At 43.8% G+C, this 12,797-nt stretch overlaps 1 protein-coding gene across 1 annotated transcript in view; it reads right to left on the minus strand.

Moving 5' to 3' along the window:
* grik1a (glutamate receptor, ionotropic, kainate 1a) overlaps positions 1 to 12,797 on the minus strand; it is a gene marked incomplete at both ends in the record, with an annotated part of 111,751 nt that overhangs the window by 73,332 nt on the left and 25,622 nt on the right. The window contains one exon of the mRNA XM_083637475.1: positions 3,256 to 3,423. Within this exon, the coding sequence (XP_083493601.1) occupies positions 3,256 to 3,423 (168 nt within the window). The remainder of the gene's footprint in view (positions 1 to 3,255; positions 3,424 to 12,797) is intronic.

Raw genomic sequence — 12,797 nt, forward strand, 5'->3', positions numbered from 1 at the left:
GAACCGCGGCAGTTAACTAGTATGAGTTGTGCCAAACAAACGTTAATATCTCAAAAACTATACATGACATCGCTTATATTTTGACATTCTGAGTGAGAGCCGAAGTAGCTCAAGAGTTTGATGCATAATATATGCATGCCGTGTTAAAGTTGTGTGAACTGTCGCAGTTTTTAAAATGTACACCGCACAGCCGGGGCTAGAGTCAGACACTCAAGGCTCGCTCCATAGGGTCCCATTGCCGTTTCCACCCGGAAACGCGGTTTGTTTACCAAAATGCTGCTCGGCTGATCCCTCGTATAGAAGGTGAATTTAAGTAGCATGCTTTTACTGTTAGATGTCAGGCTTTATTTGGATTTGGGGTTTAATTTAGTCTTTAAGATTGTTTACAAGTTCTCATTATTGTCACTTTTGGGATCATGGTAGTCACCTACTATCACTCAGCATAGTGCAGTGCATGCTAAAGTGTTAGCATCAAGCATGGGAGCAAATAATCTTCCAGGGACACTAATATTCAGCATATCATTTTGTTGTTCTTATCACTTAAGAAGTTGACCAACGAGCCAATCTCCCAAAAACCTGGTGCGTGCCTTTCATGTTTCATTCAGCTGTTTGACGCCAATGACAAACCTCCATTAGCCTAATGGGATTCAAACAGCACAACAAAGAGAGCATCCAAGCATACAAGCATGAGTAATACTGACATGTAGGCTACAATACACTTTGCTGCAGTGATCACTGTATGTTAATGTCATCACAGGAGGAGCAGCTCAATCACAGGATAGGCTTAATGCACCTTTTGTGCTCCACATAGTATCATAATGAGTACTCAGCATTTAAAGGGATACACCACTTTTTTCGAAGTTTAGCTCATTTGCCACATCCCCCCCACATAGCCAAGATACCCCCTGCCTTTACCGGCATTGTCCAAGCAGTATACAGTGAGATACAGTTGTGAAGTTAGTAATTATCACCATAGAATGGATGCCAATGGTATCGCTGTTAAAAATCCGCTAAAACACACATCTCATGGCGCTGAAATACATGTTGTGCTTCGGGGACTCACCACACGATGAAATATCAATGCAAAATGCACATAGCGGTGTTTTTGGAAGGAAAATAGACAGCCGGCATGCTCCACATCTACACCACCAGTCCATCCCGGTTCGTTCTCTCCCCTCGGCCGCCCGGCTGTTCGGCTGCGTCTTGCCCGCTCTGCTTCTAAAGCCTGTAGTTCTTCCTCAGTATATTCTGGTTCAAATGGATAAGGTTCACCCCGAACCTTATCTATTTGTTTGTTTGTCCAGTAGTAATCGTCATCATCCTCTCTCACGAAGTCCGCCATGATTAGTAGTTATCGTAGTTGTCCTTTGTTTTGGTTACATTGGTTTCTATGGTGCTTGAGGCGCTGTGTGAGATCAGTGCGCAGGCGCCCGGCGGCCATGTTTGGAAAGTAGTGCCGCTGTCTATTTTCCTTCCAAAAACACCGCTATGTGCATTTTGCATTGATATTTCATCGTGTGGTGAGTCCCCGAAGCACAACATGTATTTCAGCGCCATGAGATGTGTGTTTTAGCGGATTTTTAACAGCGATACCATTGGCCTCCATTCTATGGTGATAATTACTAACTTCATGACTGTATCTCACTGTATACTGCTTGGACAATGCCGGTAAAGGCATGGTGTATCTTGGCTATGTGGGGGGGATGTGGCAAATGAGCTAAACTTAAAAAAAAAGTGGTGTATCCCTTTAAGGTGAGGCTCATTCTAGGGCTGTCCCAAACAATTATTTTCTTATCGATTCGACTAACGATTATTTTTTCGATTAGTCGATTAATCTAACGATTATTTTTTATTTAATTTTTTTTATTATATAACAATAAATTTACCCAAAACAAATAAATAACCAAAAACTTCTCAATTTCTGTATTTTATTTAACCATCTCATTCTCTTTAACAGTCCAACATAAAATCTCTCAAATAAAATTAAAGCAAGAGCTTGTCCTCAAATAAAATAAATATAGTGCAATTCAAAATAAAATAGTAGAATAAATTAAATTCAAGTCACTTTCAGGAGGAATACCAAAAACCTTGTGCAATGTCAACTGAGTTTAGCAGCAGTCCAACATAAAATCATCATCTTACAGTACAATGGTGTGCAATTTTCAGTAACAGTGCTCTTAATTTTGGAGAAAGACAAATGCTCCATGTAAGCTATGTCCAGGTAAGCGCTAATGTTAGCGGCTAACTGTTACTTGTCGTTACTTTAAATGGCAGTAAAACGCCACTGAATGACCAAATTGATTTAACTTTTAACCATTTCGATTTCCACTTTCCATATGGACCCCAGTATTGGTTAGTTGTTTATAACGTGACCCGGAGTACGTTATTAACATTATAAATATAGTCACGACGTTAACAACTAACCAATGCTAGGGGTCCGTATTGAAAGTGGAAATCGAAATGGTTAAAAGTTCAATCAATTTGGTCATTCAGTGGCATTTTACTGCCATGTAAAGTAACGACAAGTAACAGTTAGCCGCTAAAATTAGCGACACATGACGCGTCGAAGCACGTAGCGTGCGTCGACGTAATTACGTAGTCGACGTAATCGATTACGTCGACTCGCTGGGACAGCCCTAGCTCATTCAGATTCTCTGTAGTATCGTTTGAGATGAGCAAATTCTGCGCAGATTCGACCAGCGCCTTGCTTGCCCCGTTGCATGATGGTTAGAAAGTTGTCCGACTTGCTCCGCCTGCCCGACTGCGTGAGCCACGGGACTCTCGTGAGAGCGAGGCGGGCGCAGATTTGGAGCGAGGCGCCACAGTTGCTCCCCACCAACTGCGCCCGACTGCGGATGACAGAGGATGACGAGAAACGCATCAAGCTGAGCGACCATTGGTTCAACACAGGTGCATCACAAACCAACAGTGAAGTGTAGAAACTTCAATTTTATATCTATTCCAAGCTGTCACTCCATATTTTACATAAATACCACCTGTAATGCCTACATAAAAATAAAAATAAGGAATCTGAAGGGCTGTGTCATTTGAGCAGTGAGTGTGGGTGGCGCTAATGCATCTTTTAATTTGTTTACAAACCGCTATTAAACAAAACTGTAGAAGAAGAAAAGCAGCAGTGAGTGTGCTGTCGGGGGTGTTCGACTTGTTGTGCCTCGCCTGACTGTGCTCGCCTGCTCTCGTCTGCTTTCCAGGCGAGGCGGCAGTCAACTCAATCGAGCCTAATAATTTCCATACCTCTCCTGGAAGCCTCGAAGCCATCAAAGAGGTTGATCCTCTGAATGTCGTAAGTGAGCGTTGTGTTGGGCATCAGTGTCCTGTTGCGGTTTATATTGGTGACAGCAAACTTGAAAGCCAGCTCATCCATACTCACTAGCTCACTCTCACGCGTCTCAAAAATACCACCTGCACATGGAGGAAAAGGAGGGAAAAGACAAACTTTAAATCAGGTGAGACGTTTGATAATAGATGTAACATATCGGCATTGTACGTTAAAATCTCTTCAATCCAATCTTGGCGCTTTTTCGTGTTTTAGCGTGAGGCGAAGGATTACCTTGGTTCTCTATTGGATGAGAAAATTCGACCACCTTTGGTGTTAGTGTAGCATCAGGCCGGCTAAGAACTTGGGACCTCTGGCTTGACAGACCATGCACCGCTCAACACCTTAACCACTCGGTTAAGGGTTCTAAGATACAATCACCATCTTTCTCAGAGACATACAGTAAATTCTAAACACTTCTTGCTCAAAGGGGAACAAGTCATAAGAATTCAAAGGTAGTGGCTCTTTCACAGACTGTGTGCTCACTGTTGGAACCCAACTTCACTCCAACTCACCGCCCAGACCAACTGTCAGCAGCAGGCTTTGAAGGAACAAGGCTGTCTAGACACACTTCTGGAATGGACTCCTCATCAATCTCCACTAGTCTGGGTGAAGAAGATGTGAAGTGTGGACTTAAAGGGAATATGAAGTGGAAGTAGGATCATTGCTCAAGCAGTGTGTGACCTCTCAAACAAGCCTTTTGAAATTTCAATCATTTCAATCAGTCGGCCAGAAGGGGGGGATGGGGGAGTTAATGGGACAAATCTTGATTGTCGATCTATGTCGTTACATTTTCACAATCCTTTACTCGGCACAGATCAGATCTGTTTTTGCGCCCCCTGGCTGTCTCAGCAGCTGTGTGCTCCTCCTGCCGAATCACATTTGAAGCCACAAACTATTTGTTCACTCTCGTAAATATCTGCTGTCTCCTCTGCCACAGATGAGTCACTGGGAAATGAGTGGAATACAGTGTAGACTGAAAAAATAAGTTTTACAATGACGTAGCACTCACTGTCCTCACTCAGGGCCGTCCAGAGAGATGGCAGTGCCCCTGGAAGGGTCCAGCCACTATGCCCCCCCCCCCCCCCCCCGCTCCCCCCTCCCCCGCACGCGCTTTACTCATATCAACGCTGCAGCTTTCGGAGCTGACTGAAAAAAGTTTGTTAACAGATTATTATTTGGGTCTAAAGCCCTTGCCTGCTCCCGCTTTTCTTTTTTTGCCTTGCGATTTTGGCATCCTGACTTTTGTTTTGCTCCTGGCATTTTGCTATCACCGGTCTTGTTTTGTTTGCTATCACCTGTCTGTGTTGTGTGTTACATCATAAATGGTCCCTCTAGCTGCTGCTGCCCCAAGCAAAATGGTCCTGCCCCAAGCCTGCCTTGTTCTTCTTCTTCTTCTTTTGGCTTTCCGGCAGACTAGATGCCTTGCGGCACATTGCTGCCTCTCACTGCACTGGTCGGATGGGGGATTACATCAGAATGGCACTATTTTCCACAGGAGCACTCCTGCCCAAGCATGCCTTGTTACTGCTGCTGTGTTTTGTGTATTTGTTCGACTCCTTGCAAAAAAATAAATTAGTTGCCGCATTTTCAGGATGGGAGATATATTTTACTGTTATTTATTTATTTATTTTTTGCCTGGCTCCAATGCCCCCCCCCTAGTGGCGATGCCCCTGGAAGCTTACCCCTTTACCCCCCCTTATGGGCGGCCCTGTCCTCACTTGTTTTGATGCGCATTCAGTTTGACACCCCTTCTGAACTTGCTGTTGGCCCAGCAGTAGCATTAGAGCGTGAGCTGTGGAAGCCTGTGGTGACTGCTTGGCTGTAGCAGTCGTGCAGCATTTAGTCTAGGGAAAATAAGGTTTGACCTTAAACTAATTGCAACAGAATTTATTTTCACATTTTTATGTTTATATTGATGCCCGAAACACTATATTAAAAATCCCAGAAAATCCCATTAGTGGAAATATGTTAAAATTACATTTTTTCAAAATGGCTGCCATTATTAAAATGTTGGCCATATCTTGACTCCAACTAGACCTAGAATTACAAATTTGGTGTCTATTTCCACATTTTTGGGGGCAAGGAATCCACAGAAATGGTTGTTGAGTCTCTAAGTAGAACAGATTTTTATTTTCTCATGTAAGTATGTAGTCGTAATACAACATGTCATTTCTCACAATGTTAGCTACAACTTCGTATTTGTTAATCATACACATTTTGGGTGATACCCATTACCCTTGAGCATATTGAAGTGCTTGCCATTGAAAAAAAAAGTTTGTTGTTTCATATTTCCAATTAAAAATGTGTCACGGTAATGAATTTATTCCCTCACAGTGTCTCTAAAAGTGTCTGGAAATACATAAAAAATGAGCACATCTATCTATCTAAGGGAGCTAGGGCTCTGTTTGTTTGTCTGTTTGTCTGTCCGTCCCACTGATGACATCATCTCGAGCAATTGTGATGTCATCAGTGATGTCACTCGAGCAATTGTGATGTCATCAGTGATGTCACTCGAGCAATTGTGATGTCATCAGTGATGTCATAAATCCTTCCTGGCTCACCCTATATAAGTGGAAGCAGTGTGTCTTTTTACACGCAAGCAGCCAGTCCCATAAAACACCACCAGCAAGCATCCAGTCTGTCCATAAGACGAAAAAGCAGCTCCTGCTGGTACATCAGTTGTGTGACCCCACAGACCTGCAGCGTAGGACCGAAGAGATACAAACTCCCCAGGTGGCTATTAATTGCTCAGCCTCCCTCTCCATCTAACATCAACTCCACCAGTACCTCATCCACTCTACAACAGTGAGGCAACAGGCAAGTAACTACTACTTTTGTTTGTGAATATACTGATTCCTACTTGTATTGTTGTGAGATGCCTCGCAACAAAAAACGGAATCAGATGATGAAAAAGCTACATGCTGCAAAGAAACCTGAACCTGCTTTGAATCCCTTAGTTTTAGCTATGCAATGTTCTAAGCAGACTGGATGGCATGCAGCAGAAGCAGATGATAGAACGCTCATCCATAAGAGACTTGAGACTTGACTTGGACTTGTGACCAAAGACGTGAGACTTGACTTGGAGTATAGATAAAAGACTTCAGCCTTGACTTGGGGACTCTAGCTCAAAGCCTTGACCCATTGCTGTGCAGCAGCTATAATTGTTTATTTATGTTTGTTTATTGTTTATTTGCACAAAGAAAATGAATAACAACAGATAGTACCCTAGAAAGTATCTTAATTAGCTATTATTAAGCTATACCTATTAGTAAGCTATTAGCTAACTAGTAAGTGCTTATTAAGCTAGCCTACTTTGAATGGTAACACACAAAGACTGTCATTGGTAACAGACGATAAATGGCGGTCAACTTATCCATAACCTTCGGATATGGAGAATACTTAGCCTACCTGTCCACGCGTCTGCATGTTTGAGCTACAACTTGCGCTGTGCCTTGCCAAAATCAAATTGCCTCCAATGCGAAGCAGCTGCTTATGCGAGCTGCAGGGCTAGCTCAGCGAGCTGCAAGGCAGGCGAACTCGCGTAGGGTGCAAGATGCCTAGTGGATTATAATTTCAATTTGAATGGTGAAATTAGATCCTACTTGATATCTTGAGTTTTGCTATGAGTTGTACCATGTTCATGAGAATCACACACCTGTGGCATTCTCAATCCTCCCATAGGACATGGATGAAAGGCCAGGGGGTCTCTGATTTCGGATATTGATGTGTCCAACTGCTGCTATGTCACAGCTATTAGAGGTACTGGTTTGGCTCTCTGGTGTAACTCCAGCTATAATGCCCATAACATGGAATGTGTTGTGGCCATCAATGGTTCTGATGTTATGGTCCAATAAGTGGGCGGGCGGTGTGTGTGCCACGATTGTGATGTCACGATTGTCATGTATCAGTGATGTCATCAGTGATGTCACTTGAGCAATTGTGATGTCATCAGTGATGTCACTTGAGCAATTGTGATGTCATCAGTGATGGCACTCGAGCAATTGTGATGTCATCAGTGATGTCACTCGAGCAATTGTGATGTCATCAGTGATGTCACTTGAGCAATTGTGATGTCATCAGTGATGTCACTCGAGCAATTGTGATGTCATCAGTGATGTAATAAATCCTTCTGTGGTGTTTTATGGCAGTTGGCATCCTTTATGTTGCATTACCGCCTGGCTGAGGCTTTATAAGTGGTTGGAGTATAAGTAGGGAGAAGAGCACAAGTGGTAGGCTACATCATCTCCAGAGTAAGTGTTTATTGTTTATTTATGTTTGTTTATTGTTTATTTGCACAAAGAAAATGAATAACAGATAGTACAAGTATCTTAATAAGCTATTATTAAGCTATACCTATTATAGCTAACTAGTAAGTGCTTAATAAGCTAGCCTACTTTGAATGGTAACAGACAATGACTGTCATTGGTAACAGACAATAAATGGCGGTCAACTTACCCATAACCTTCGGATATGGAGACTTAGCCTACCTGTCCACTCATCTGCATGTTTGAGCTACAACTTGCGCTGTGCCTTGCCGAAATCAAATTGCCTCCAATGCGAGACTCGTGAATGACATGACTATGAAGTTATGGTTTGCGATGGCTGTCTGAGGGAACAAGATGTGCATGAAAACTCACCCTTTTCCACTAACTGTAACATTAGAACATATTAGCCACACTTACATTTTTTATGTTTTGTTTTGTTATGTTACAGTATGTTTGGTAGAGCTTTTCCCTAGCCCCACCCCTTTCCTGACCACACCCCCTCCCACCTCCCACATACACTCCCCCCCGATACACCTGTCCATGCCCCCTACCCACCTCTCGAATCCAGACTCTCTACGACCTTCCTATCCCTAGCAACAGACTCTTTTCCCTAGCCCCGCCCCCTCCATTGAGCCGACCCGGATCAGATCCGCTCCAAATTGTAATGGGTTCTTCCTTGGCCCACGCTACACCCTTCCACCAAGTTTCATGAAAATCGGCCCAGTAGTTTTGCCGTAATCCTCCTGCTAACAGACAAACGGTCAGACAAACAGCACCGAAAACATCACCTCCTTTGTGGAGACAATGCCAAATTTGAGAATGTTCCACTACTGGGATTTTCTGGGATTTTCAGTATGTTAAATTGGAAGGTTTCAAGAGCTGAACACAACACAAATAATTTCTGTTGCAATTTGTTTAAGGTTGGGTCATTTTTTTTCACAGATTCCCTAGACTAATTGGAGACATTTAGCATTGTAGTCCTCCAGAGATCGGATCCTGGAGTGGCAGAAAGACTGCATGAAATGGTATCTTTACCAACCGCGTTGGCTGGTATTGTTTTCACCTTGTGTGTGTGTGTGTGTGTGTGTGTGTGTGTGTGTGTCATCATGGCAAAATGTGGTCCTGTAGACACCTATAGTGGGAACTACCACAGAACACAGTTGGTTTTGGGTAGGGCTGTGAATCTTCACTGGCCTCACGATTCGATTCGATTACGATTCAGAGGGCTACGATTCGATTCGATTACGATTATCGATGCATCTCGATGCATCTCGATGCATCTTAAATCGATGCATCACTTTTTTCCCCAATACATGATTTATTTTTTCTCACTTTCTTTTTTCTCACTGTGTGGCTACTTTTAAAATAAAAGTGCATTTGGAATTGCATTGTATTATGATCCATAATTAAAATAAGCAACTGCATGTACTTCCATTATATTTTATTTGTAATCGATTTTTGACATTTGTGAATCGATGCAGAATCGTGCACGTCCGCATCGCGATGCATCTTATAATCGATTATTTTTGACACCCCTAGTTTTGAGTATAGGGTGCTTATGTCTGTTGACAGACATTGCGAATGTGATAACGTCAAAACCGTGCAAGATGCAGACAGGAAACTTTACAGGTGTGTAGTTGCCGTCGAAATGAAGGCAGAGTTGGAAAATGGGTGTGATCTGAGCAAGGCCCCAGGACATAATGCAAGTGAGGGATCATTCAAAAGTCTTTCTAAACCAATGGGAAATGAGTCAGGGAGAGTTTGATTTGATGGGAGGGGTTTGGAGGAGTGGGATTGTTTCAAAACAAATCTGGTGGTTTTATTGGTTAGATATATTTACCTCTACTAGTGCAGCATGAGGTCACCATGAAGTGTGTTTAGTAAAAGTAATGGCGGTTCATTTCATGGGGACTTTACTTTACTTTACTTTATTGTTTATTTAGACAGGACAATGCACATTAATAAGACAGTTATACATGTACAGAATCACCCCTCTCCCTCAAGAGGCTTGCCTTTTGTCAGGTCGCCATTGTAAATAAGAATTTGTTCTTAATGACTTGCCTGGTTAAATAAAGGTTAAATAAAATAAAATAAATAAATCCATACGTGACAACGGTAAAAGTGCCGGGGTTAGCCGAAGCTAATTTTCACCCGCAGTCCTCGGGGGTTTCAGGTTAAAGGTTTCAGGGTGCCTACTGCTCTGTTTGAAGCAAGATCCAGTTGATCACTTCCACAGGCAGAATACAGTGGTTCTGCTGAGACTAGCACACATATTGTTGCGTACATGAGCTTCAGTTGAGGGATTCGAGCTAAAAGCATCCAAATCAGATGTATTTACCCAGCAGAAAAACAAGTGCATCATGAATTTGGCACTACAATTACACAACAGTGATTATTGACAGGCTACTGTCGGTGCGGGACATGACATAACAGTGATTATTGACAGGCTACTGTCGGTGCAGCACATGACATAACAGTGATTATTGACAGGCTACTGTCGGTGCAGCACATGACACAACAGTGATTATTGACAGGCTACTGTCAGTGCGGGACATGACATAACAGTGAATATTGACAGGCTACTGTCGGTGCAGCACATGACATAACAGTGATTATTGACAGGCTACTGTCGGTGCAGGACATGACATAACAGTGATTATTGACAGGCTACTGTCGGTGCGGGACATGACACAACAGTGATTATTGACAGGCTACTGTCGGTGCGGGACATGACACAACAGTGATTATTGACAGGCTACTGTCGGTGCGGGACATGACACAACAGTGATTATTGACAGGCTACTGTCGGTGCGGGACATGACACAACAGTGATTATTGACAGGCTACTGTCGGTGCGGGACATGACACAACAGTGATTATTGACAGGCTACTGTCGGTGCGGGACATGACACAACAGTGATTATTGACAGGCTACTGTCGGTGCGGGACATGACACAACAGTGATTATTGACAGGCTACTGTCGGTGCGGGACATGACACAACAGTGATTATTGACAGGCTACTGTCGGTGCAGGACATGACACAACAGTGATTATTGACAGGCTACTGTCGGTGCGGGACATGACACAACAGTGATTATTGACAGGCTACTGTCGGTGCGGGACATAACAGTGATTATTGACAGGCTACTGTCGGTGCGGGACATGACATAACCGTGATTATTGACAGGCTACTGTCGGTGCGGGACATGACACAACAGTGATTATTGACAGGCTACTGTCGGTGCGGGACATGACATAACAGTGATTATTGACAGGCTACTGTCGGTGCAGCACATGACACAACAGTGATTATTGACAGGCTACTGTCGGTGCAGCACATGACACAACAGTGATTATTGACAGGCTACTGTCAGTGCGGGACATGACATAACAGTGAATATTGACAGGCTACTGTCGGTGCAGCACATGACATAACAGTGATTATTGACAGGCTACTGTCGGTGCGGGACATGACATAACAGTGATTATTGACAGGCTACTGTCGGTGCAGGACATGACATAACCGTGATTATTGACAGGCTACTGTCGGTGCGGGACATGACACAACAGTGATTATTGACAGGCTACTGTCGGTGCGGGACATGACATAACAGTGATTATTGACAGGCTACTGTCGGTGCAGCACATGACACAACAGTGATTATTGACAGGCTACTGTCGGTGCAGCACATGACACAACAGTGATTATTGACAGGCTACTGTCAGTGCGGGACATGACATAACAGTGAATATTGACAGGCTACTGTCGGTGCAGCACATGACATAACAGTGATTATTGACAGGCTACTGTCGGTGCAGGACATGACATAACAGTGATTATTGACAGGCTACTGTCGGTGCGGGACATGACACAACAGTGATTATTGACAGGCTACTGTCGGTGCGGGACATGACACAACAGTGATTATTGACAGGCTACTGTCGGTGCGGGACATGACACAACAGTGATTATTGACAGGCTACTGTCGGTGCGGGACATGACACAACAGTGATTATTGACAGGCTACTGTCGGTGCGGGACATGACACAACAGTGATTATTGACAGGCTACTGTCGGTGCGGGACATGACACAACAGTGATTATTGACAGGCTACTGTCGGTGCGGGACATGACACAACAGTGATTATTGACAGGCTACTGTCGGTGCGGGACATGACACAACAGTGATTATTGACAGGCTACTGTCGGTGCAGGACATGACACAACAGTGATTATTGACAGGCTACTGTCGGTGCAGGACATGACACAACAGTGATTATTGACAGGCTACTGTCGGTGCAGGACATGACACAACAGTGATTATTGACAGGCTACTGTCGGTGCAGGACATGACACAACAGTGATTATTGACAGGCTACTGTCGGTGCGGGACATGACACAACAGTGATTATTGACAGGCTACTGTCGGTGCGGGACATAACAGTGATTATTGACAGGCTACTGTCGGTGCGGGACATAACAGTGATTATTGACAGGCTACTGTCGGTGCGGGACATGACATAACAGTGATTATTGACAGGCTACTGTCGGTGCAGGACATGACATAACAGTGATTATTGACAGGCTACTGTCGGTGCGGGACATGACATAACAGTGATTATTGACAGGCTACTGTCGGTGCGGGACATGACATAACAGTGATTATTGACAGGCTACTGTCGGTGCGGGACATGACATATCAGTGATTATTGACACGCAACTGTCGGTGCGGGACATGACATATCAGTGATTATTGACACGCAACTGTCGGTGCGGGACATGACATATCAGTGATTATTGACACGCAACTGTCGGTGCGGGACATGACATAACAGTGATTATTGACAGGCTACTGTCGGTGCGGGACATGACATAACAGTGATTATTGACAGGCTACTGTCGGTGCAGGACATGACATAACAGTGATTATTGACACGCTACTGTCGGTGCGGGACATGAGGACATGACATAACAGGACCTCACAGTCAGGAATATTTGATGTAGTACATTAGAGCCACGTTCCCGGACCCCCATTAGATGAGATATTAATCAGAGAATATTTGTATATGAGTATATCCTGGGGAGTTGATCTCAGTGTCCAGATGAGCAGGGTTCAGTCAGCATGAACATCCTTCTCGACAAAATGTGAGTCTCCCACTTCAATCAATGTTTGACTGCATTAGGTTGAC

This window comes from Poromitra crassiceps (assembly GCF_964638095.1).
Source record: "Poromitra crassiceps genome assembly, chromosome: 1".
In the NCBI taxonomy this organism is placed as follows: domain Eukaryota; kingdom Metazoa; phylum Chordata; class Actinopteri; order Beryciformes; family Melamphaidae; genus Poromitra; species Poromitra crassiceps.